Source organism: Pongo pygmaeus, chromosome 17 (assembly GCF_028885625.2).
Source record: "Pongo pygmaeus isolate AG05252 chromosome 17, NHGRI_mPonPyg2-v2.0_pri, whole genome shotgun sequence".
In the NCBI taxonomy this organism is placed as follows: domain Eukaryota; kingdom Metazoa; phylum Chordata; class Mammalia; order Primates; family Hominidae; genus Pongo; species Pongo pygmaeus.
Window position 1 is genome coordinate 37,637,767 of NC_072390.2, and position 25,804 is coordinate 37,663,570.

Below are 25,804 nucleotides of genomic sequence, written 5' to 3' on the forward strand. Positions count from 1 at the left end.
GACGGTTTTGTGGGTTTTAGTTTATTTGGGAGGAGTCGGGGCTGAGAAGGCATTTTATCAGGAGGTCTCCTTTTGCACGTCCATGACATGAGCTTTTTGGAGGCAAAGGAAGATGAGGGTGAGAGACGCAGGTCACTGCCAGAGGCGCCTCTGTGACACGGAACATTCCAGACACGTCGCAGCCTTGGGCTTTGGCGAGGAGGAAGTCTGAGCCTGTGAAGCAAGAAGGCCAGGCAGTGGACTGGCTCTGAGGTTTTGCCCTTTGACCTCCTCCACAGAGGGCAGCTTCAGCCCCTTGTAAGCCCTGCCCCCTCTCAGGACTGCCCTGAGGCCTCTCCAGTGCTCCCCACACTCAGAGATCTGTGGGGAAGCTCCGCCCAGCCACACTCCTTGGGATAATACTAGCCGGTTCTGCCTGATTCCTTTTCCCCCCGGAGCCAGCCTGGGGGACCCGGGACTCCTCTAGTGAGTCTTGACTGTTAGGTAAGAGACAGGAAGCAGACAAGCTGAGAGGTTGCTGCAGCTGCCCCCAGGAGGAAACGGGCAGCAGGGAGTGTGGCCCAGCCCCCACTGTACCCCACCAGGGGCCCGAGCCCTTGCCAGCCCAATGACACTTAGAAGTCACCACTTTTCCTTTCTTCCCCACTAATAAAACCTTTTTAAACAGGAAATTCATACCAAATGCAAATGGGTTTTGTTTTCCTTGGCATTTTGTTGTTGTTCTGATCACAGATTTCCCTGCCAGGGTGTCTATGGTCATCAGCTGCAGGCTCAGCTTGGGGCGGCCGCTTCACACAAACTACTCTGTACCACGTGCCCTACCTTAGTGACAGGAGTCAGGAGCTTCCTTCCCCTCCATGTCATTCCTTCCTGTTCCCTTCATTCCCCAGCAGCAAATAAAACTGTTGAATGCTCTGGCTGCTGAGTTCTTTATCTCTCGCTCAGACGTTTCCGGCTCAGTGCTGAACAGCCGGCCCCTTGCCCTCCCCAGCTCTGGCTGCCTCCCGTGACTCCTGAGAGCCTGAAGCCTTTCTGCCCTGCTGCAAGCTCAAGTGGGTGGGGTGGGGGGAGGCTGGAGAATGAAGTGCATTTGAGCCTGGTGGTTTTGTTACCTGTTCAGCAACAAAAGACATCTTTCAAATCAAGGGGGATTTTTTGGGTTGGGGATGGGGGTGCGCCCTGACGTCACCTCCCCGGGGCTGTTGGCACAGTTGGGTAGGCACAGTGCTGAGGGCCAGCAAGAGCAGGGAGTAAACTTTGAGTGTAAGTCTGGAATCACATCACCAACACCAGTGTCAATAAAAAGTGGCTTCCAGTCATGCAGCTGCAAAGCAAAGCTGAGATTCAAAGCTGGAAAAGAAGAAAAATGGCAGGTGAAGGGGAAAGGTCCTCTTGCCACCTGCACACAGCCCAGCTGAAGCGACCCAGGCCAGGATGGGAAGGGGTGCTATATAAGAGCCCCCACCCCATAAAGGGCCCTTTAGACTTCTAAATAGATAGTCCAGAAAGGCCGCAAACCTAAGACTGGCAAAACCACAAAGAAATGCCTCGCGAGTACTGTGCTTCCTCACACAGATACTTCTTGACTTCAGATGACACCATCTATACAACATCAATGCAACTAATATGGCTAGGTGCGGTGGCTTGCACCTGTAGTCCCAGCTACTCAGGAAGCTAAGACAGAAGGATCACTTGATCCCAGGAGTTCAAGGCTACAGTGAGCTAGGATCATTCCACTGCATTCCAGTCTGGGCGACAGAGCAAGACCATGTCTCTATTTTGTTTTGTAAGGGCGGGGTGGGGCAGGCATGGTGGCTCACACCTGTAATCCCAGCACTTTGGGAGGCCGAGGTGGGTGGATTGCTTGACACCAGCCTGGGCAACATGGCAAAACCCTGTCTCTACTAGAAATACAAAAAATTAACTGGGCATGGTGGTACACGCCTGTAGTCCCAGCTACTTGGGAGGCTGAGGTGGGAGAATCACCAGAGTCCAGGTCAAGGCTGCAGTGAACTGTGATCGCACCACTGCACTCCAACCTGGGTGAAGGGAGCAAGACCCTGTCTCAGAAAAAAAAAAAAAAGAAAAAAGTACATCTAACCTACTAAACATCACAGCTTAACGTTTCCTACCTCAAATACACTCAGAACACTTTTGTACAGTATTCGATAAATTACATGAGATAGTCAACACCTTCTTACAAAATAGGCTTTATGTGAGATGATTCAGCCTAGCATCTCCAAGGGGTATCATACAGCACATGGCTAGCCTGGTAAGGATCAAAATTCAAAGTACATTTTTACAGAATGCTTTTGCACCATCGTAAAGTTGACAGTTGCACAAGTCAAACCATCATAAGCTGGGGCTTCCATATGCCATCTCTCACCACCATCTTGCTACTAAGAGCACGGCCCAAGGATTGGCAGCATTCACATCACCTACGGGCTTATTAAAGATGCAGAATCTACATCTTACCATTCCTCCTTGGTGATTTGTATGCCTGTTAAAGTCTGAGAAGCACCATTCCTCCATATTAGCATAGGACATAAAACTGTCTAAGAAAGAGAAAGGTACAGAGAAAAATCTAGATTTTTTTCTTTAATACCAAAAAGAATAGTGCCAGCTTCTGAGGTTGTTTTGACATGTGTTTACCTAGCTGCTTCATCTAACAATTTTTTGGGTGCACAAAGCCAAAAAGATGTAAACTGGACTAAGCAACAGCTAACATATTGGTCCCAAGTACAGAGCTAACTTACAGTGCATCACAGCAGCTGCTGGTTAAGGTCACTGCTCAGATGAGGCCTGGATCTCAGGTTCCCAGGGCTTACAGATACAGGGTTAGGATGGTGGCAAGTCAGGGCTCCCAATAGCACTGGAGCACAATTCTCTACTGTAGATAGGGACTGTAGAGCTGTGACCTTGGGGACATCACAAATGGGCAGACCTCCAGTTTGCTTGGACTGACATTCATTGAGGTCCACCTAGCGCTTATGAAATGTGTCTTCCACTGGGTTCTGTGGGCTTCCTGATGTTGGGAAGAGCCTGCTGGGGGCAGGTGCAAGGCACCCTCACCAGGTGCCATGAGGCTGTTCTCCAGATGAGCCTCAATGTGGAAGCTTGAAAGGGAAGCTCCAGGGGAAAGACAGATTCCCCAGGTGGGCCCGGGAAATCAGTGCTCAGGAATCAGCTGGGTACACGGATCACAAAGTGGGTCAAGATGGAGCAATTGTTTGCTTCCAAAAGTGAAGACCAAGAAACCAGAACTGACAAGTTAGATGCTTGGCAAGAAGATGAGTGGGAATGAAATCAGGGACTCCTTACCAGGGCACCAGAACAGGCTAGCGAGAAACCAGAGATGTGAACTGTGACAGGCAGATGAAGCCTTGGACACAGTCTTCAACAAGGGGCTGGTGCTTGGGAGGACTCAATATTCACCAAGCAGATATCATGCGCCAGCCCTGTGCTGGGCACTTAAAGCACCTGTCCTCGTTTAACCCTTAAACAATGAGGTACCTGGGGCTCTGAAACATCACATAAGGTGGCCAATGACACACGATTATGAAGTGACGAAGGCAAGATTTAAACCCAGCTCTAATTCTAAAGCCCAAGCACCTGTCCTGCCTCACGCTTAAAACGAAACAGAGCCACTAAGATGGTGGAGGGCCAAAGCTAGGCTGAGCCAGATGCTGGAGAGATGGACTTGAGTTAGAGGAGGTCTTCTGATGCTTTCAGTTAGACAGGGTCTTCTCCCTGCCCTTCCCAGCCACTGCTGGCCCTTTCCCCTGCAGAGGAGAAGGGATCCGGAGCTACGAAATCCATAGCATTTTCTTCTGGGGTCTGAGTGGCCTTCACATTTGATGTGGGGCCCACGTCTGAGCCCCCTGGTAGAGCATAAAATGTTTGGAAAACTTGCTTCCATAACAGGTAAGCTAAGGGGCTTTTGAAAGTAAGTAAAAGATCACAATCAGATTTAACACAGTCAGTGTTCATGTCCACCAACATTTCACCAGCTAGTGTCTCGTGGTGCATGTATAGATTTTCCACCATGTGTTATAATTAAGACAAATTCTCCTTGCCCTGTGCTCTGCGTGTTCCTTGGCTGCTGTCCCTTTAATCAGTGTGTGACTAGGAGATGCAAATTTGTTTTGCTCTAAGGCTAAGCCAAGCATACCTTGGCCAGGCGGTCAGTTGGCAAGGATGGACACATCACACAAAGAATGGCTCAGGGATTACGAGCTGTCTGAGACTATTCATGTCTCAGCCCCCAAATGTCACAGACAGACTTTGATTCACTGCCACTTGCAGAGCACAGGCCCTTGTCAGATGTGTCAGGTGTGCTGAAAGGCACCTCCACAGTCCTTAACTGCTGCTGTAGACCAAAAGATTCAGCAGAGCAGGACTGGATTCCACCACCATGAACCTGAGCACCTATCACAGGGCGTGGTACACAGAATTCACCAAATAAACACTGGTTGAGTTAAATGAGCCATCGCAAAACAAATTACCCCACTGGATGGATTGTTCTCTGCAATTCTGAATCAGCTTTCTGCTCAGCATCTGTGTTAGACCGTTCTTGGGTTGCTATAAAGAAATGCTTGAGACTGGGTAATTTACAAAGAAAAGAGGCTTAATTGCCTGACGGTTCTGCCAGGTGCCAGTGTCTGCTCAGCTTCTGGAGAGGCCTCAGGGAGCTTTTATTCATGGCAGAAGGCAAAGCGGGAACAAGCACTCTACACAGCAAAAGCAGGAGCAAGAGGGGTGGGAAGGTGCCACACTTTATTCCTTTCTTGTTTTTTCTTTTTTTTTTTGAGACGGAGTCTCGCCGTGTCGCCCAGGCTGGAATGCAGTGGTGCGATCTCGGCTCACTGCAACCTCTGCCTCCCAGGTTCAAGTGATTCTCCTGCCCCAGCCTCCCGAGTAGCTGAGATCACAGGCACGCGCCACTACACCCGGCTAATTTTTGTATTTTTAGTAGAGACAGGGTTTCACTATGTTGGTCAGGCTAGTCTCGAACTCGACCTCATGATCCGCCTGCCTCAGCCTTCCAAAGTGCTGGGATTACAGGCATGAGCCACTGCGCCCAGCTGTCATTTTTTTATTTTGAGACACGGTCTCACTCTATTGCCCAGGTAGAGTGCAGGGGTGCAATCATGGCTTGCTGCAGGCTCAATCGACTCTCCCACTCAGCCTCCCAAATAGGCTGGGATTACAGGTGCATCACGCCATGCCCAGCTAATTTGTGTATATTTTGTAGAGATGGGGTTTCACCATGTTGCTCAGGCTGGTTTCAAACTTGTGGGCTCAAGCGATCCTCCATCTCAGCCTCCCCAAGTGCTGGGATTACAGGCGTGAGCCACCATGCCCAGCCTACACTTTTAAATAACCAGATCTCGTGAGGATTCACTCACTATCGCGAGGACAGCACCAAGCCATTCATGAGGGATCCACCTCCATGAGCCAAACACCTCCCACCAGGCCCCACCTACAACATTAGGAATTACTTTTCAACATGAAGTTTGGGTGGGGATAAATATCCAGCTACATCCGCATCTCACTCAGGGCTGACTCTGCTGATCCCAGCACCCAGGTTTCCTTGCCCTCCAGCTTCTGGTTAGGTTCTGGAAGGAGAGACACTGACCAGAAATGAGAGAGCAAGAGGAGAACGGGAACTGGGGTGTGTGTTCCACGGCCCAGCCTCCACCCCAACCAAGGGGCCCTGCTAGTCCTGGGATCTCACCACCCCTTGGACAGTTCCTTCACTGAACTCACTTCAATTTCCCCCAATGCATGAGCCATCAAGGTCCTGCTGTGGCTTTGGCCAATACACCCAGTTGGCAGAGTAGGAAACGGTGTCTCATCAAGTACGGGCAATCTAGGGTTGTCTATAACCCCGAAGCGTTCTGGAAACAAGCAGGAGGAATCGTCCCCCAAAAGCACCGAGAATGGATAGGAACAGTCAAAAATATCACATGGCTCTCAAAAAAAAAAAAAAAAAAAAAAAACCAGAGAGGAAAAAAGTTTGGCTGCAATGACCCTGGCCTTGAAGCAGCCCAGTGGGCACTTCCCACCAGCCCAGACCCTCCCAACAGCTGCCGTGGCCCCGCTGAGACTTTCAGAGATCTTGGGAGTTCTCTTATGAGGGTCATCTGAACAGAAGCTGATCATAAAAGATGACCAAAAAGAAATCTCTCTCCCCACTGGAGAGGGTGGATGGCACACTCTGCCGGAACCACTCGCTATAAATTATTTTTTAAAAACCATGGCTTCCAGAAAAAGGAAGCATATCCCCTCTGAGGCTTATCTAGAAGGCCCTGATGAAGCATACATACTGTTCTATGAGTGTCTAAGCCAGATACCATGTTCCCTAAGGCAGCTGCCTTCTCCATGAAATCAATTTTCATTTTTATTTATAAAATAAAAACAAAGACACAAATGAGAATCGCTGACTTTCCCCCCTTCTTTCCTGTATGTGTTGGAGAGAGTGACAGAAGCTGTCTTCAGGGGAAGCCTGGGGCCAGAACGTGTTTTGGAAAAACATGCAGCCGGAAGGGGCCATTTCTCAGAAGTGGTCCTTAGGGAGCCCAGGGGCAGCTGACCTTAGAGGGGGCAGGCACTGGAAGGCAGGAAAAGGTTCCAGAGCTAGGCAGACCATGCGGCCTTATGCAAACCACTGGCCAGCCCATGCCTGCTTGGGGTCATAGTACCTCCCATCAGAGGGACTCTGGAAGATGGCACAGTAAACCCCTGGCCCAGGGCCTGGCATACAGTAGGCACTCAATAGATGGAAACAATTATTATTTTTACCTCCATTGAACTTAATTCTTAGAAAAAAAAAATCCTGCTTTATAGAGAAAGAGATTGGAGCACAGATAGGTGGCTAGGGCCAAATTGGGACCATAAAATACATTCAGATTCCATTCCTTTCTTGTCCCCACTGCTCAGACAGAGTGATGGTGACAACTCAGGGAATGCAGGAGCTGGGACCGGTGATGTCCTTGAAGAGGCACAGTGGTCTCTTCAACCAGGTGGCTTCACAGCCGTTAGCCAACAAATGGACTTCAGGTGTTTTTCTGCTTCCTTGAAACCAAATTCCCCCAGGTGCTTACTTGAGCAGCCCAATGGGGTGATTATGAGGCCCCTGTGGCCTTGAGGCTTCCTCTCCAGTGATGACAAGGTCGCCTGGCTAGCTCACCTGGACAGCTGCCCTCAAAGGTGGCCCTTGGAGCCCCCCTCAGCGGCACCCGCCCTGCAGAGCAGCTTGTTGGATTCTCTCACTCTCCTCCCCCAGAGAGGCTCCCTCGCCGAGGCTCAGGGAGTGACTCCTGGTTTGCTGATGAGGGGCTGGTGGGCTGCCTGGCCTGCTGGTCTGTGTCCCCACCTAGCCTAAGTCCCCCACTCCAGGGCAGAACATCCGACCAACAGACCACAGAGGTAGAGCTGTGCCCACGCTCGGCCCTAAAACGCATCTGCATGGGGCCTGACCCAGAAGAAGGTGCTTGCCCTGCCGCCCCACAGTGAGAGCTCTAAACCAGAGCCTGGCTGAAAATGGGGCTGCCCCTTGCTGCTGACTTGAGGAACCGGGGGCAGTTTTGTGAGAAGCGATGTGGCCTCACCTCATTCCTGGTAAGATTCTGCCACATTCTTCATTGAAACCACCCTCGGTCTCTTCCACTGTCCAGCGTGCACATGGCCTCAGGACACCACTGGGGGTTGCAGGTGAATTTCAGGGTGTCTGTGACACACTGCCAAGCCCACGCTCCTCTCAAGTTCAGCTCAGACTCTATAAGCTCTTCTGAACGGGCGCTTCCTGCCCCTTCCACCCGTCCCGTGCCAGCCCCAGTGGCTCTCTAGGTTGTTCTGCACTCCCTCCGCCCTGGCCCACTTCCTGCCCCCAATCTTCTCAAAAGGGACTTGCTTTCCTCCCCCCAGGACACTCCTCTAGCTCTTGTTCTGTGCCACATGGTTGCCCTTCCTGCTGCCTCTGTCATGCCTCTCTGGCTGCCCACTCCCTGCACTGTCGGCCCCTCAGCCAGCTTCTCCCCAAAGCTCCTCCTTCCCTTCATCCTGACTCTGTCCCGTTCCTCTGCACCTCTCCTTCACATCTGGGGTCCCCTGCCCCATCCTCTTTCCTTCCTTAGAGCTCCCTTAGGTCCTCAGCCACTCCCTGCCTGGCTGGCTGCACTAGGGTGTCCTGTTCCCCATCTTGTCACACAGCCCCTTTTCCCCACCAGGCCTCCTCAGGCCCCTGGCACACAGGCCCGCACCACGTGCACTGAACAGAGTCCCCCTCTCAGCACACACAGCATCCCACGGTTTCAATTCAACTGCAAGTCCTCTGGCCACCCAGTTTGGGAAGTCCCTACAATTCCACAGCTGTCCAGTTGGGTCATTTAGGTCCTGGGGGCCTCATTTTTGGGAGACACATTCTTTAGGGTTCCCAGAGCCCACATGCTGCAGCCATTTGGCCTCACCAAGACATCCAAAAAAGTGTGCTAACTCAGCCATCCCAGAAAAAGAGAGCAGGCCTTTTATCTTTTCCATAGTGAATAAAATAATTTGCAGGAAGTCTCTACCACACTTTAAATCAAAGTATAAGTCCTGAACTAAAATCAAGACACAGAGAGGAAGAATAGGAGGAGAAATGGGTATTTATTATACAAACATTCCCAAATTGAAACAGTTCTTGTCTGGATTCCTGTTTGCAGAAGATCTGGGCTTTGAGAGATTACTCTTGTTGCCAATAGAAGTTTCCAGAGACCAGTATTATTCAGATCAGGAGCAAATATTTGGTTGGAAAACTAAAGAAGTATTTGCTGAACATTTGTCAAAGTGTGGTCTTAGTAGGGCTAGCTGAAGCAGAATCACCTGGGGTGACCTTTGGAAATGCAAATCCCTGGGAATTCTAGAATCTCTGACGGTGGGGTCTAGGAATCCATATTTGCAACAAGTTCCCCAGGTGATGTTTCTCCAGTCAAGGTTTGAGAGCCACAGCCATCCAAGTGTTGAGGGGTTGTAGCAAGTGGAACATGGAAGGCAGGCAAAGATGCTGCTCCTAGCAGGGCTTCTGGAATCTGCATAACCTTGTTAAATGCAGATGCTGGGGCAGCAGGACTAGGATGGGACTAGACGTTCTAGGGAGCCAGTGTTGCAGGTCCACAAATCACATCATATTTTTAGTAGGAAGGGGCTGGAGGGCATATTTTCTTTGCATTGTCTGCCTGCTGTGTGTGTGTGCGTGTGTGTGTGTGTGTGTATACATACTACAACAATAAAGCACTTTTGCATGGCTTACTTCCCATAATGAAATATGAAGCTACTGTTTAAGTACTGACTCTAAATCTTAGCTAAACCATTGCTGCCCTCTTAGGCAGTCAGTTGGAAGTTGGCTCACAAGAGCAGTTCAGAGAAAATCTGTGGTGTCAGAGATAGCCAGATCTCCTCACCTTTCCGTGGCCCAATGAGCTTGGGCTAATTATGAAACCTTTCCAAGCTTCAGACTTCAGCTGTAAAATGAAGCTGACTCTGGGTCCTTTCTCATAGGAGATGATGAGGATTCCATAGATGGTGATATGGTTTGGCTGTGTCCCCACCCAAAGCTCATCTTGAATTGTAGCTCCCATAATCCCCATGTGACGTGGGAGGGATCCAGTGGGAGATAATTGAATCATGGGAGTGGTTTCCCCCATCCTGTTTTGGTGGTAGAGTTCTCACAAGATCTGATGGTTTTATAAGGGGCTTCCTCACCTTTCCCTCTGCACTTCTCCTTCCTGCCACCATGTGAAGAATGTGTTTGCTTCCCCTTCTGCCATGATTGTAAGTTTCCTGAGGCCTCTCCAGCTATGCTGAACTGTGAGTCAATTAAACCTGTTTCCTTTATAAATTACCCACTCTTGGGCATGTCTTTATTAGCAGCGTGAGAATGGACTAATACAGTAAATTGGTACTGGTAGAGTGGGGTACTGCTATTAAGATACCAAAAAATGTGGAAGCAATTTTGGAATTGGGTAACAGGCAGAGATTGGAACAGTTTGGAGGGCTCAGAAGAAGACAGGAAGATGTGGGAATGTTAGGAGCTTCCTAGAGACTTGTTGAATGGTTTTGACCAAAATGCTGATAGTGATATGGACAATAAAGTCCAGGTTGAGGTGGTCTCAGATGGAGATGAGGAACTTGTTGGGAACTGGAATAAAGGTCACTCTTGCTATGCAAAGAGAATGGTGAAATTTTGCCCCTTCCCTAGAGATCTGTGCAACTTTGAACTTGAGAGAGATGATTTAGGGTAACTGGGAGAAGAAATTTCTAAGTGGCAAAGCATTCAAGAGGAAGCAAAGCAAAAAGTTTGGAAAATTTGCAGCCTGACAGTATGATAGAAAAGAAAACCCCATTTTCTGGAGAGAAATTCAAGCTAGCTGCAGAAATTTGCATAAATAACAAGGAGCCAAATGTTAATCACCAAGACAATGAGGAAAAAGTCTCCAGGACATGTCACAAATCTTCGTGGCAGCCCCTCCCATCACAGGCCCGGAGGCCTAGGAGGAAAAAATGGTTTCCTGGGGCTGGGCCCAGGGCTCTCTGCTGTGGGCAGGCTAGGGACTTGGTGTCTTATGTCCCAGATGCTCTAGCCATGGCTAAAAGGGGCCAAGGTACAGCTCAGGTCATGGCTTCAGAGGGGGAAAGCCCCCAGCCTTGGTAGTTTACACATGGTGTTGAGTCTGCAGGTGCACAGAAGTCAAGAATTGAGGTTTGGGAACCTCCATCTAGATTTCAGAGGATATGTAGAAATGCCTGGATGTCCAGGCAAAAGTTTGCTTCAGGGGCAGAGCCCTCATGGAGAACTCTTCTAGGGCAGTGTGGATAGGAAATGTGGGGTTGGAGCCCCCACACAGAGTCCCCACTGGGGCACTGCCTAGTGGAACCATGAGAAGAGGGCCACCATCTTCCAGACCCCAGAATGGTAGATCTGCCAACAGCCTGTAGATCTGGAAAAGCTGCAGACAATGCCAACCTGTGAAAGCAGCCAGGAGGGGGACTATACCCTGCAAAGCCATAGGGGCGGAGCTGCTCAAGACTGTGGGAACCAACCTCTTGCATCAGCATGCCCTGGATGAGAGACATGGAGTCAAAAGATATTATTTGAGTAATAATAAAACTCTGGTCTCCTACACAGCCGGCTCTGTGTGAATTACTCTTTCTTTATTGCAATTCCCCAGTCTTGACAAATCAGTTCTGTCGAGGCAGTGGGCAAGATGAACCCACTGGACAGTTACAATAGGCAGAAGGGATTTGCCTTATCTCAGATGAAACTTTGGACTGTGGACTTTTGAGTTAATGCTGAAATGTGTTAAGACTCTGGAAAACTGTTGGGAAGGCATGATTGGTTTTGAAATGTGAGGACATGAGATTTGGGAGGGGCCAGGGGTGGAATAATATAGTTTGTCTATGTCCCCACCCAAATCTCATCTTGAATTGTAGCTCCTATAATCTCCACATATCACAGGAGGGACCCAGTGGCAGATAACTGAATCATGGGAGTGGGTTTTTCCCATGCTGTTCTCATGATAGTGAATAAGTCTCACAAGAGCTGATGGTTTTATAAAGGGAAGTTCCCCTGCACCCACTCTGTCTCACCTGCCACCATGTGAGACATGCCTTGTTCCTCCTTTGCCTTCCACCATGATTGTAAGGCCTCCCCAGCCATGTGGAACTGTGAATTCATTAAACCTCTTTTTCTTTATAAATTACCTAGTCTTGGGTATTTCTTCATAGTAGTATGAAAATGGACTAATACAGATGGTAAATGCAAGTATACACATGGTGCCTGACATAGTGCAGTCAGCAGGCATTAGTTGTTGGCATTAGCCCATGGTGGAAAGCCTGTGAGGGATCCTCTTCTGGGTCTGGCATTGAGGGCTGTGATACAATAAGAATTATAGCTTTGGTCTTTATCCCTGAGCATGACATAGAGCTTCTAAAACTCTTGGAATTTCCTGAGTTATAGACAGGCCTGTTGGTGTTCACAACAAGCCCCTTTCAACCACATCTGAGTTTATGTTAATGAGGTGACTCTTGGTGGGTCTCTAGAGAGCTTCAGGATGGGGGCTTGGAAAGATCAAGGCATGATTAGAGGGTTGGAACTTTCAGCCCCACCTCCGACCTCTTGGGAGAGGAGAGTGGCTGAACACTGAGTTGATCACCAAATGGCCATGGTTTGATCAATCATGCCTATGTAATGACGTTTCCATTAAAAACCCAAAAGGATTGGGTTCAGAGAGCTTCCTGATAGCTAAACACGTGGAGTTTCCTGGAAGGTTTTGCACTCAGAGCGGGCATGGAAACTCTGAGGCCCCTTCTCCCATACCTTGCCCTATGTATTTCTTCCATCTGGCTGTTCATCTGGATCCTTTGCAGTATCCCCTATAATCAATGGGCAAACGTAATTAAAGTGTTTCCCTAAGTTCTGTGAGCTGCTCTAGTAAATTAATTGAACACAATGAGGGGATTGTGGGAACCCTGATTTACAGCAAGTTGATTGGAAGTAGTTGGTATCTGAAGTAAGGGGCAGTCTTGTGGGACTGAGCCCTCATGTGTGGGATCTGATGCTATTTCCAGGTAGATAGTGTCAGAAGTGAACTGTCTAGAGGTGCCAAGCAAGTCGGGAAGGCTGCCACTGCTGTGGAGGCAACAGGTCCCTGTAGAGAGACTCCTTGCTTGGAAGCTACCTATTCCTTGTCGGTCTCTTCCACCTGTAGTCCCAGCTATTCAGAAGGCTGAGGCAGGAGGATCACTTGAGCTCAGGAGTTCAAGCCTGCAGTGAGCTATGATCATGCCACTGCACTCCAGCCTGGGCAACAGAGCCAGACCCCATCTCTTAAAAATAAGGAAATATATTTACTTATTTTTAATGGAGTAAAAATAAAAATGGAAGGTGTCTGGAGTCAGATTAGTGAGTTTGGGGATGAGTAGGAGATCAGAAAATAGGGTCAGCAAGCAGAGGCTTTTTTGAGGTTTAGTTGTGAACAAGAGGAAGGACCTAGGAAAGAAATCAGAAGCTAAGAACCAAAACCTTTTACCCTCGCACTCAGCCAGGACACAGAGAAACGAAACCACACCTGACTGCCTACATGAACCTGACTTTACTATACCACTGTCTTCATTAGCATTTCTTTCCTTTTTTGGGACTGTCTCCCAACACACGGTTTGATTATTTACTACAGAAACTTCCCAATTCCTCAATGCACAGTGTCCACAGATAGTTTGCTCTTGAAGCGTTGGACCCTCTGCAGTTTCCACCAATCCTAGACTCTCGAATCCTGATGGTTACCCAGTCCTACATCCCCACATGGAAAGACCCACCTCAGACCAAACTTCCAATCTGGGATAGATTCTGCCTTTGTCTTCTTAGCTCTGAAACACTGCCCAAGCTTTGTTCTTCTCCATGACACCGGTGAGCCGCAATCAACCTGGTTTTGTCTTGTCAATGGGTGTGCTGATGACATGAGGAGAGCCAGCTTAGACCAACTGGATGAAGAAAGAAGCCACGTTTTTGTTTTGTTGTTGATTTTAAATGGGAAAGACTTGAGGGTGTTTCAAACCAGTAGAGAGGGAAAAGGTGAAATAGCCAACAGAGATCCCTGGGTTTCTGAGAAGGCAGGAGGAGTTGGAATCAGAAGGAGCAGAATCAGAGGGATCAATGTTAAGTTGAAGAGGAAGTACTCCTCGACTGCAAAAAGAAGGAAAAAGAAGCGTAAATGTGGGCAGGTGTGTATGGACGACACTGGGACGGTGAATGAGCTCACCTAACAGCTTTCAGTTTCCTTTGAAGAGGGGAGGCTCGTCTACATGGAGGGGAGAGAAGGGCAAAAAGAGAAAGGGAGTTTGAAGAGTAAAAAGTGTTCGGAATAATTGTTGTGGAGACACGGAAAGTGAACCAGCATGGGAAACTGTAACTTCCCTAGTTACAGAGAACTGTCTGAGACTGGTGCTTATGAAGGTCTAGAGAAAGCAGTCACCCTGTTCTGTGACTTCCTGAATGAATGAATGAATGAGGACTTCTGGGGTGACTACATATTCCACACTCACTTAGATATGGAAGCGCTAACGGATTTTAAAGTCATTCGCCTCATGGTCACATTCCATTTACTCAGACACCGCAAGTCTCCTGCCATCTAGAGCCAGTCACTGTGGAAAGCCCTGCTTGCTGATGGTCATAAGGATAACAGCAAGGTTTGCTGTCTGTTTACTGTGTGCCAGTATGCTAAGCACAACACATACATACATTAGTATAATTTTTTTCCATTTAATTGTTTCAACAAACGTTTGAGAGGATTAAATTACCTTTCCATTTTATTTTTTTTTTTGCGACGAGGTCTCACTCTGTTACCCAGGCCAGAGTGCAGTGGCGCAATCACGGCTCACTGCAGCCTCAACCTCCTCAGCTCAAGTGATCCTCCTGCCTCAGCCTCCCGAGTAGCTGGGACTACACAGGTGCACACCACCACACCTGGCTAGTTTTTAATTTTTTGTAGAGACAGGGTCTCACTCCGTTGTCTATGCTGGTCGCAAACTCCTGGTCTCAAGCAACCCTCCTGATTCAGCCTCCTGAAGTGCTAGAATTATAGACATGAGCCACGGCTCCCAGCCCTACCTTTCCATTGTAAAAATGGGAGAGCTGAGGCTCAATGGGCTATTCACCTCCAGCCCGAACCACGTGCCCAGGCTGCTGAGCCCTCAGCAGTGGCAGCCGTGGACTCCCTGATCAAAGGATTGGGAAAGACCATGGATTATAAAGAGGTAGATAATTCTTGAGAAGAAAGACTCAGCTTTGCCACAGAATAAAAGTAAATTCCATGCCTTAGGACAAGGTGAGATGTACTGCCTGGTGCCCCACGGTGGGGAAAAGTGGTCAAATACTGCCTGAGTTTCCCGCCAGCCTAAAAGTCCCCATTCCCGGCCATCACATATATGCTGGACAGGAGCCTGGTCAGTGGGTCCATCCCCTCCCTGCCCCTTCCCCTATTCCCCACTGGAACACCCATAGCCTCTGAGCCCCCTGGAGGCAGCCTCACCACTGCCACTGCTGCCCTAGTCCACCGGGCCCCAGGTGCTGTGTCCAGCGCACGAAAGGGCCAGGGCAGCGCTGTGTTCTCCACGTGAGGGAGAAAACCCCATCTCCCTCTCAGTCTCACATCTGATTCCAGTGCTCAGCCTCCCCCACACACTCCCTGGAAAACATCTTTAACTTAGGCCTGGAGCAGTCCCATCGCCTCAGGCCTTAGAAACACGAGTCCCTGCGGCAGGTGTGTGAATGTGGGAGTGTGTGCTTGTGAGTGTGTGCTTGTGTTTGTGTGTGAGTGTATATGTGTGCTTGTGTGTGTGTGCTTGTGAGTGCATGTGTGTGAGCGTATGTGCTTGTATATGTGTGTGCTTGTGTGAGTGTGTATGCGCTTGTGAGTGCTTGTATTTTGTGTGTTTGTGTGTTTGTGTAGGTGTGCTTGTGTGTGCTTGTGTATGTGTGTGCTTGTGTGCTTTTGTGTGTGTGTGTGTGTGTGTGTGTGTGTGTGTGTGCAGGGTGCAGGGAGGGGCAGCAGAGGGTGGGAACTTCGCAATGTTCTGCCTTCTCCTCACTGTCTCCCTGAAATGCACTCTCACAACCAGGCTGCCAACAGACCCTGCGTGCCTCCAGATTTTTCTGGCCCCACAGGACTGGTCTGATTCCAGCTTACCTCAAGCCAGAGCCTCAGCTATTGAAGCAATAATTCCAGGTGCAGCCTTGGACCTGAAACCGGGCGGACACCTAGAGGCTACTCAAGGACCATGAACCGTGCCCTCCGGGGGTTGGTGAGACAAACCCGAGGTGATCATTCACCCCACCAGCTTCCCCATCACCTGACGGGAGCCTGAAGGGGCTTCGTGAGAACAGGCTGAACTACAAAGGCAGAGCAGGTAAATGGAGGGGGGCGGGTCCTCACAGCCTCTTCAGGAGCTGGGTCAGAAAGAATGCTTTGTTTTGTTTGGGGACTTGACGTGGAAGAAGGACACCTGTACCCCAAAGGCAAGGTCATGTAGCCCAACTCTTATAGGGGATCAAAGGAAGTGGGATGGGGTGTTCTAGAAGGTGCAGCTCTCCTATCCCTGGTGGTCTGCTTTTCAGATGTCTAAAAACAATGCTAGGTAAGAATAAAGGGCTGAGACACCCAAGGACAGATGTCGTGTGACTCCACTGATGTGAGGTTTCTGGAATAGGCAAATTCACACACACAGGTGGTAGAACGGTGGTGACCAGGGACAGGGAAGGAAGGAACAGGGAGTTAGTGTTCAGTGGGCTGGGATTTCTCTTACGGATGATGAAAAGATTCCAGAAATGGATGGTGGTGATGGCTGCACGATACTGTGAACATATTTCATACCACTGAACTGTGCACTTAAAAATGGGGAAAAGGGCACTTTTTTTTTTTTTTTTTGAGACAGTCTCGCTCTGTCGCCCAGCCTGGAGTGCAGTGGCGCGATCTCGGCTCACTACAAGCTCCGCCTCCCAGGTTCACGCCATTCTCCTGCCTCAGCCTCCCGAGTAACTGGGACTACAGGCGCCCGCCACCACGTCCGGCTAATTTTTTTGTACTTTTAGTACAGACGGGGTTTCACCGTGTTAGCCAGGATGGTCTTGATCTTCTGATCCACCCACCTTGGCCTCCCAAAGTGCTGGGATTACAGGCTTGAGCCACTACGCCCAGCCAGAAAAGGGCACATTTTACGTTATGTGTATTTTACCAGAATTTTTTTTTTTAAAAAAAAGGAAGAAAGGGCTGAGGGGCCTAAAGAGGCTGTGTGGGAGAACAATAGGCCCAAGGCAGGGTGGGGCCCCAGCCTGGGGAGGAGGACATTCAAGCAGAGACTGCTGCCGCCAGTGTTGTGGTGCTGGTATTTCATAGTTCTTCAGGCCTGCTATTCATAGCTCGGTCCCACCCATATGCACTTGAAGTTATTTGGAATCTAGGACTTAATTGTTTTCCAGCTGGCACATACCACCAAGTCAACCCCGGCGCTAGCCAGTCCCTGCCCGCCTGCATGCGTATCCTCCCTGCCTCTCCTTGCCGCCTGGTGACTGAGGGAGGGACCCACAGAGCCAGCTACAATCCCGTTCCCCTGCCTCCCCTTGCCAGGAGTGGTAGCCAAAGAGACAGGGCTGTCCTTCACTCATGCTACAGGAGCCACACGACATGCACTCTGCAGGACTCATGGAGCTCAGGGCAAGGAGATCTTCAAAAAAGTGCTGCTCTGCTCCTCTTACCTTTTCTTCTCCTCTCTACCTGTCATCTAGTGCCATGATAATGCCGCAAATTGAACCACCTCAAATCTTACTGGTTTAAACTAATAGCCATTTCTTCTCATGAGTCTAGGATTTGGCTGGGCAGCTCAGCTGGTCTCCCCCAGGCTCACTTGTGTGTCTTCAGTCAGCTGAAGGCTGATTCGTCTAGGATGGTAATACAGTTTGGCTGTGTCCCCACTCAAATCTCATCTTGAATTGTACTCGCATAATTCCCATGCATTGGGGGAGGGACCCAGTGGGAGATAATTGAATCATGGGGGCGGTTTCCCCCATACTGTTCTTGTGGTAGTGAATAAGTCTCATGAGATCTGATGGTATTATCAGAGGTTCCTGCTTTTACATCTTCCTCATTCTGTCTTTGCCTGCTGCCATCCATGTAAGATGGGACTTGCTCCTCTTTGCCTTCTACCATGATTGTGAGGCTTCTCCAGCCACGTGGAACTGTAAGTCCAATTAAACCTCTTTCTTTTGTAAATTTCCCAGTCTTGGGTATGTCTTTATCAGCAGCATGAAAACAGACTAATACAGATGGCCTTGGCTGGGAGGACTTAGCTCTGCTCCACATGGTCTCTCATGCTTCAGCAGGCTAGTCTGGGCTTGTTCTCATGGTGGAAGCTGTCGAAGAAAAACTGCACCAGACAGAGTTAAACAGGCAAGGGAAACTTTATTCAAGACTACTGCAATAGGAGAGAGAGATTAAACTCAACTTTGGATACCACAGAGGTAGCTAGGGATTTCTAGCCAGCAGGCAGGGTGAAGGAGTCAATTTATCAAGAGGAACTTGTTAGGCATCAAGACTGGGGGTGATTTTTGCTAAACTGGCCTGGCAGAATTCTTGCTAAATTAGGTTGAGCAGGCCAAGGACAAGGCCCTGGGGCTCCGAGGAGGAGGGCTCAGAGGAGTCTGTCTAAAGTTGGATCAAAGACAGAGTCCTCATCAAAGCAGAAGTCCAATAGAACATGTGGAATGTACACCACTTCTTAAGGTCTAGACTCCAAAACAGGCAGTACTACTTCTACTGTGTTTATTGGCCAAAGCAAGTCATGAGGCTAGCCCAAGTCCAAGCAGTGGGGGAATGGCTTCATCACATTGCAAATGGCATGGGCACAGGGAAGGGAGGAAAAATGGGTCTATCTTTCCAATCAATTGATTTCCTACTCTCTTCTTGGGAAGACCCTTTTCCACTGATCAAAACCACTGGGCAGAATGTAGAGCCCCACATACTCCCCCATCCTGACTTATCTGGTGCCCTGGCTGAGTACAGAAGGCTGAACCCTCCCAGGAGGGGCCTGGAAGGGAATTGGAACCCACACAACCTAGGGACTACATGTGCTGATGAGGTTCTCAAGACCAAAAGAAGGCAGAGAGTACAATGGGAGCTTAATGAACACAATGCATATAAGTCAGAGACTTGGTCTTTGGAAAAAGCAAAAGTCTGGCTTTCAGAAGTCAGTGTAGTGTCACACCAGGAGCAGAACAGCAGTTTACTAGAAAGTGTAGTCATCAAACTATTCATGGCCATCATTTCTTGGGGGTTATAATCCTGTATTTCCTGGGAGCTATAATTACTATAATCCATCATTTCTTAGGGGCTATAATTACTATAAATTAGTAATCAAACTAATAATGGCTATCATTTCCGATAGGTGCTGGGCCTGGTGCTAAATGCTACACATGAAATCATGTCTAACATGATCTAAATAGCCATGGTATTATAACTCCCATTTTTATGATTAAGAAAATTAGGGCTGGGTGTGGTGACTCAAGCCTATAATCCAGCACTTTGGGAGGCCAAGGTGAGAGGATTGCTTGAGCTCAGGAGTTCGAGGCCAGCCTGGGCAACATGGTGAGATCTCAACTCTACTAAAATTAAAACGAAAAAAAAAATTAGCTGGGTGTGGTGGGGCTCACCTGTGGTAACAGCTACTCAGAGGCTGGGTTGGGAGGATTGCTTGAGCCTGGGAGTTTGAGGCGGCCGTGAGTTGTGATTGTGCCGCTGCACTCCAGCTTGGGTGACAGAGCAAGACCCCATCTCAAAAAAAAAAAAAAAAATTAAAAAAAAGGAAAGGAGAAAGGGTTGGAGGTGGGTGGTCTGGCTGATCTGGCAGTGCCTTTGTCTTCTCAGAGATTCAGGCTCCTTCAGCTTCTGCTCCACTATCCTTAGACCACAGCTTCCAACTTCAAACTTGCCTCAAGGCCCAAGATGGATGCTAGAACTCTAGCTATCACATCTTCAATCCAGGTGAGAAGCAGGAAGAAGATAGAGAAAAGGGCCTCTTCTACCTATCTGAGACTCTTCTGAGGAACTGTCCCCAACATCTCCCCCATCAACTTCTGCTTATATCTCATCAGTCAGAGCTTGTTCATATAAACTGCATGGGATGCTGGGAAAGGCAATTCGTTAGCTGGATACATAGCCTCTTAAATAAAATCAGACGTCTGCTACTGAGTGCTATGAGTCCCCTAAAAATATATGCTGGAGCCCTAACTCCCAGTACCTCAGAATGTGACCTTATTTGGAGATAAGGTCTTTATGGAGGTAATCAAGTTAAAATGAGGTCCTTAAGGTGGAACCCTAGTTCTATGAAGGGGAAAATAGGACACAGATACATGCACCCAGAGAAGGAAGACGACATGAAGACACAGGGAGGAAACAGACATCTACAAGGCAAGGAGACAAGCCTGGAAAGACCCCTCCCTCACAGCCCTCAGAAGGAATTAGCCCTGCTGAGGCCTTGAATTTGGACTGTCAGCCTCCAGAACTGTAGTAACAATAAATTTCTGTTGTTATATAGAGAGACATATATATGTGTAAAATACATTTAATATCTCACACACCCACACACATATATATACATATACATACACACACACACATATATATGTATATATACATATACATATATATATACACACACACACACACATATATTTTTTCCCCTTAAATAGAGACAGGATCTTACTACGTTTGTTGCCCAGGCTGGTCTTGAACTCCTGGGCTCAAGCGATCCTCCCACCTTGGCCTCCTAAAGTGCTGGGATTACAGGTGTGAGTCACTGGGCCCAGTCAATTTCTGTTGTTGAAGCTACCAAGTTTGCAGTTCTTTGTTATGGCAGCCCTAGGAAATGAATCCATTCAGGAAGAGGAAGAAGTGCATGCTGATAAGCAATGGGCATCTGTGCACAGGGCCCAGAGCCATGCACCAGACCCTGCACTGCAGGCAGCGGGGCTGAGCTTGTGCTTGCAGATGGGCCTCGGCTGGGGTGGGCATGTGTGCGTGAAGTGGACTGCACAGGTGGGGACCAAGCTCAGCACAAGCAGACTGCTGAGACCTGTGTCCACTGGATCTGCTCCTGCCCTGGGGTGAGGTTATTAACGGGTCTCCACTCTGAGACCAAGGCTGTGGCTAGGTACTGAGGCTGAGGCTGGCAGCTCTCAGGGCCGCTCTCCGCTCTGTCCCCTGGTTCCCTTCCTCATGTCCTGTGTGCACCTGAATCTGTCCTGTCAGAGTGGCTTCCTCTACCAGCCATGTCTGTAATCTTCTGCCGGGAGAGAATGCTTCCCTAGAGTGGATATTTCAGAAGCAGTCGCTACACACGTGAACACGATACAATTTTGACTTGGCTGTATCTTCAAGATCTTTGGGGAGAAGAGGACAGCTGCCAAGAGCTGAAAGCTTTAAGTGGGGCTACCTGACAGTGGTGACCACTTTACTCTTCCCGGTCCAACTTCACCACAAAATGGGACCCAGACCCTTTATTCCCCAAACACTGGCCACAGGCAACAGGAGACTGTCGTGCATAACAGACTTTACTAAAGGCCTGAGGATAACATAGGGCAGTAGCTGAAAAATAAAACTTAAACCTGGCCACCAGGTTTCCGGAAGAGTGTTGACCATGCCCCCATCCCCCGTCTCCTCTTCTGGAGCTCCCTCACCTATCTCCAGCTTCCAGGCTCCCTGAGTCCCACCCCCAATTTTTCCATGCCCTGTGTGGAGGACTCCCACCCACGCCTCTCCCCACCCCCAGGTAGGGAAGGCAGCTTTTAAGAGAGGTACATGAACCACTTAAAAACCTCAGCCTAACACAAAAGCACGCACATTGCACAATCCCGTGCATATGAAATCTCCAGAACAGGCCAATCCATAGAGACAGAATGTAGATTTGTGGCTGCCTAGGTCAGTGGAGGGGAGGAGGGTGGGATGACAATGGGTATGGGGGTTCTTTTTCAGGTGAAGAAAATGTTCTACAATTAGATAGTGATAACGGTTGCAGAATTCTGTGAATACACTAAAAACTACTGAATTTAAAGTGTACTGAATTGTACACTTTAAATGGGTACATCTTAGGGCATGTGAATTATATTTCTATGAAGCTGTTATTTATTTTACTTTTTTTGAGACAAGATCTCGTTCTGTCACCCAGGATGGAGTGCAGTGGTACAAACAGAGCTCACTGCAGCCTTGACCTCCTGGACTTGACTGATCCTCCCACCTCAGCCTCCCAAATAGCTGGGACCACAGGCATGCACAGCCACACCCAGATAATTTTTATTTTTTTATTTTTAGTAGAGACGGAGTTTCACCAGGTTACCCAGGCTGGCCTTGAACTCCTGAGCTCAAGCAATCTGCCTGCTGTGGCCTCCCCAAATGCTGGGATTACAGGAGTGAGCCACCGTGCCTGGCCAAAGCTGTTTTTTTTTTTTTTAAATCTCTGTGTGTCTAAGAAGACACAGGGCCTCCCTGAGAACAGGGAGCGTGTGTTTGCTTTAAGTCTACAATCACAAAGAAAGTCACCAGAGTTGTTTCTGCCAGAACCGGAGAGATTTTGCCTCAAAGACAACTCAGTGCAATGGGCCTGTAGCCTCCAGCAACAGGAGTGGCTGCTTTGGCCAGGTGGCAGAACAGCCCTGCTAGACAAAGCAGAGACATCTGTAACAAAGACCAGCACCCAGTGGGCATCCAATCTGTATCTGATGAAAGAAGGAATGAGGAAATAAATGAAGGGCTGATTGAAATCACTTTCCAGGACAGTGAGAATGCCTGGGACAGAACCCTGGTTCCATCTCCCACTTAGAGGAGCCCTTTTCATTAACAGCTCCGCTTAACTTCTATTTGCCATGCAAATCAACTGGCCCAGGTGAGTGGTGCCTGCACTGACTCCTGAAATCCCAAGGGCTTCCACGGCTCCCCGAGGCTCAATCAGGGCACGAAGACGCATGTGCAGACACTTTGCCTTTGCTAATCCTGTGGGCCTTTCACAGAGAGCAGGAAATCAATGACTCAAATATTCCTTTTGGCTCAGGCAACTGCTTAAATGAGACTTTACCCTCTGCTGCCAAGGAAGTTGGGTGGCAGGGGAGTTCCTTCAGACTCCTCCCCAGTTGATCCTGGATAGAACTGGCCTAGGTTTATATGCCATTGTTTGTTTTACTAAGGGTAAACCACTGCGAGTCTGGCCACTGAAAATCAGCTGACTGCAGGCGCAAAGATTTGCTCGGCTCACTGGGGAGCGCGGAATGTCTGCCATCTCTGAGATGTTTCCAGAATAGAGGGAGCCTTGTGCAAGCCCCAGAATGGCTTGGCCTCCCCAGTGGTTTGCTGTTGGGTCCAAGGATCCGGAGCTCCCTGCAGGCAGCCAATGCCTGTGCCAAGCACCAGCACCAGCACCAGCACCCTGGGGCCCCCAAGTGAGAGCTGTCTGTGGGGAGCTTGTCTCCTCTGGTTTGTCCACAACCCAGTGACCCCAGGGTAGGGGTGGGAGTGGGGGGACAATGCCCAGAAGCAACCTGGCACATGGGGAGGTGAGAGGGAGGGCTGGTTTTGGAAGCCACTTTAGAATCTTGGCTTAGAAATGCAGAATGCATGACCCTGGGGAAGTGTCCTGCCCTGTCAGGGTCTCGCAGGCCTCATCTGTGTGCTGGCCCCTTTAGGGTCATGAGTAGGTGACATACAGATAGGAGGCACCTGCACTGTGCACGGTGGGCACTGTAAATCAAAAATAACATCCTAAGCCCTCCAACTGACTGAGGGGACCCCAGAGAAACCTGAGAAACTGAATTCCCAGCCATGGCTGGAAAGGAGGTCTGACACGCCTTGTTATACCCCCCCCCTTTTTGGAATTTAGGTGTAACTGACCAGCATTCACATTAAAACAGAGATCATTACATTACTGGAAAGGGGTCCTGATCCAGACTCCAAGAGGGTGTTTTTGGACATCACGCAAAAAAATAATTCAGGGCAAGTGCATAAAGTGAAAGCAAGTTTATTAAGAAAGTAAAGGAAGGCTGGGCATGGTGGCTCACACCTGTAACCCCAGCACTTTGGGAGGCCAATGTGGGAGGACTGCTTGAGCTCAGGAGTTGGAGACCAGCCTGAGTGAGACCCTATCCCTACAAAAAGAATACAAAAATTAGCCAGGCATGGTGGTGCATGTCCCAGCTACTCAGGAGGCTGAGGTGGGAGGATTGCTTGAGCTGGGGAGGTTGAAGCTGCAGTGAGCCGAGATTGTACCACTGCACTCCAGCCTGGACAACACAGAGACCCAGTCTCAAAAAAAGAAAAAAAAAGAAAAGAAAAGAAAAGAAAGAAAGAAAGAAAAGAAAGTAGGCCAGGTGCGGTGGCTCACGCCTCTAATCCCAGCACTTTGGGAGGCCGAGGTGGGCGGATCACCTGAGGTCGGGAGTTCAAGTCCAGCCTGACCAACCTGGAGAAACCCCGTCTCTACTAAAAATACAAAATTAGCCAGGTGTGTGGTGCATGCCTGTAATCCTAGCTACTCAGGAGGCTGAGGCAGGAGAATCACTTGAGCCTGAGAGGTGGAAGTTGCGTTGAACCAAGATTGCGCCACTGCACTCCAGCCTGGGCAACAGAGCAAGACTCCATCTCAAAAAAAAAAAAAAAAAAAAAGGAAAGGAATGAAAGAACGGCTACTCCATAGACACAGCAGTGGTATGGGCTGCTCAACTGAGTATACTTATAGTTACTCCTTGATTATATGCTAAACAAAAGGTGGATTATTCATGAGTCTTTCCAGAAAGAGATGGGCAATTCCCCCAGCACTGAAGGTTCCTCCCCTTTTAGACCATATAGGGTAACTTCCTGATGTTGCCATTGCATTTGTAAACTGTCACAGTGCTGCTGGGAGTGTGTTTTAGTATGCTAATGTATTATAATTAGAGTATAACGAGCAGTGAGGACAACCAAAGGTCACTTTCATTGCCACCTTGGTTTTGGTGGGTTTTGGTCAGCTTCTTTACCGCACCCTGTTTTATCAATAAAGTCCTTGTGACCTGCACCTTGTGCTGACCTCGTAACTCATCCTGTGACTAAGAACGCCTGGCCTCCTGGGAATGCAGCCCAGTAGGCTTCAGCCTGCTATTTCACCATCTATTCTCTCTGAAGTCTGCTACCTATGACGCTTCATCTACATAACAAGAATCTGGACCCCCACAATTCCCCTTATCTTAATGCAAGCATTTCTTTCAACTGACTTCAAGTCTTGGGACAAAGCTTAACTCTTTCAATGGGCTGCCAATCAGAAAATCTTTGAATCTACCTATGACCTGTAAGTCCCTGCTCCGAGTTGTCCTGCCTTTCTGGTCAAAGCAATGAATACCTCCCAGGTACTGGTTTTTATCTTTGCCTGTAACATCTGTCTCCCTATGATGTATATAAAGCCAAACTGTAACCCAACTGCCTTGGGATCGCTTTCTCAGGACCCCTTTCTCAGGACCCCTTGAGGCTGCTCCCAAGGCCCAGTCACTCATATTGACTCAGAATAAACCTCTTTAAAACATTTTACAGAGTTTGATTTTTCCACTAACCACACTGGCAAATGTTATTTCCCATCCCTACACTCAATCATACCCCGGGCTGGTGCCACCTACCTTCCCTCTCATTCCTGGAACATGATTGGCCTTCTCCACCTCTGACTTGATCCTGTCTACTCAGCCTTTCCAAACCCCAGCCTCCTGTTGGGAAGGCAGAACGTTGTGAGAGTTAAGAGGCAGGGGATGTGTGGGCAGATGGCCCCTCTAGCCAGCCAAGGACCTTCAGGAAGGTGCTGACCTCCTGTGTCTGTCTCCTCCACAAAATGAGACTGATACTGTCAGGCCTCTGAGCCTAAGCTAAGCCATCATATCCCCTGTGACCTGCACGTACACATCCAGACTTCACCCTTAGCGGCAAGTCCTGCTTTTCTGGGGGAGGGGCAGGAACCCTGACCTCTTATCTCCGCACCCCGACCTCTTATCTGCACCCCAACCCCTTATTTCCACGCCCCGACCCCTTTCCTGCTTTTCTGGAGGGTAAGAACCCCTGAACTCCTTCCCTCCATGTCTCTACCCTTCTCTTTAAACTTGCCTCCTTCACTATAGGCAACCTTCCACCTTCCATTCCTCCTTCTTCTCCCTTAGCCTGTGTTCTTAAGAATTTAAAACCTCTTCAACTCTCGCCTGACCTAAAATCTAAGCAGCATT

The 25,804-nt window shown here is 49.0% G+C and overlaps 1 protein-coding gene across 6 annotated transcripts in view; it reads right to left on the reverse strand.

Annotated features, from left to right (window-relative positions):
- Positions 1 to 25,804, reverse strand: part of TMEM241 (transmembrane protein 241) — a 204,390-nt gene that overhangs the window by 18,745 nt on the left and 159,841 nt on the right. For 4 of the 6 annotated variants that reach the window (XM_063653489.1, XM_063653486.1, XM_063653483.1 and 1 more), the window contains one exon: positions 12,927 to 13,518. The exons of 1 other annotated variant lie outside the window; for it this stretch is intronic. In XM_063653489.1, the coding sequence (XP_063509559.1) occupies positions 13,296 to 13,518 (223 nt within the window). In that variant the 3' untranslated portion in view covers positions 12,927 to 13,295. Of the gene's footprint in view, positions 1 to 12,926; positions 13,519 to 19,138; positions 19,359 to 25,804 lie in introns of those variants that run through there. One more of the 6 variants, XR_008495460.2, reaches the window with a different exon arrangement.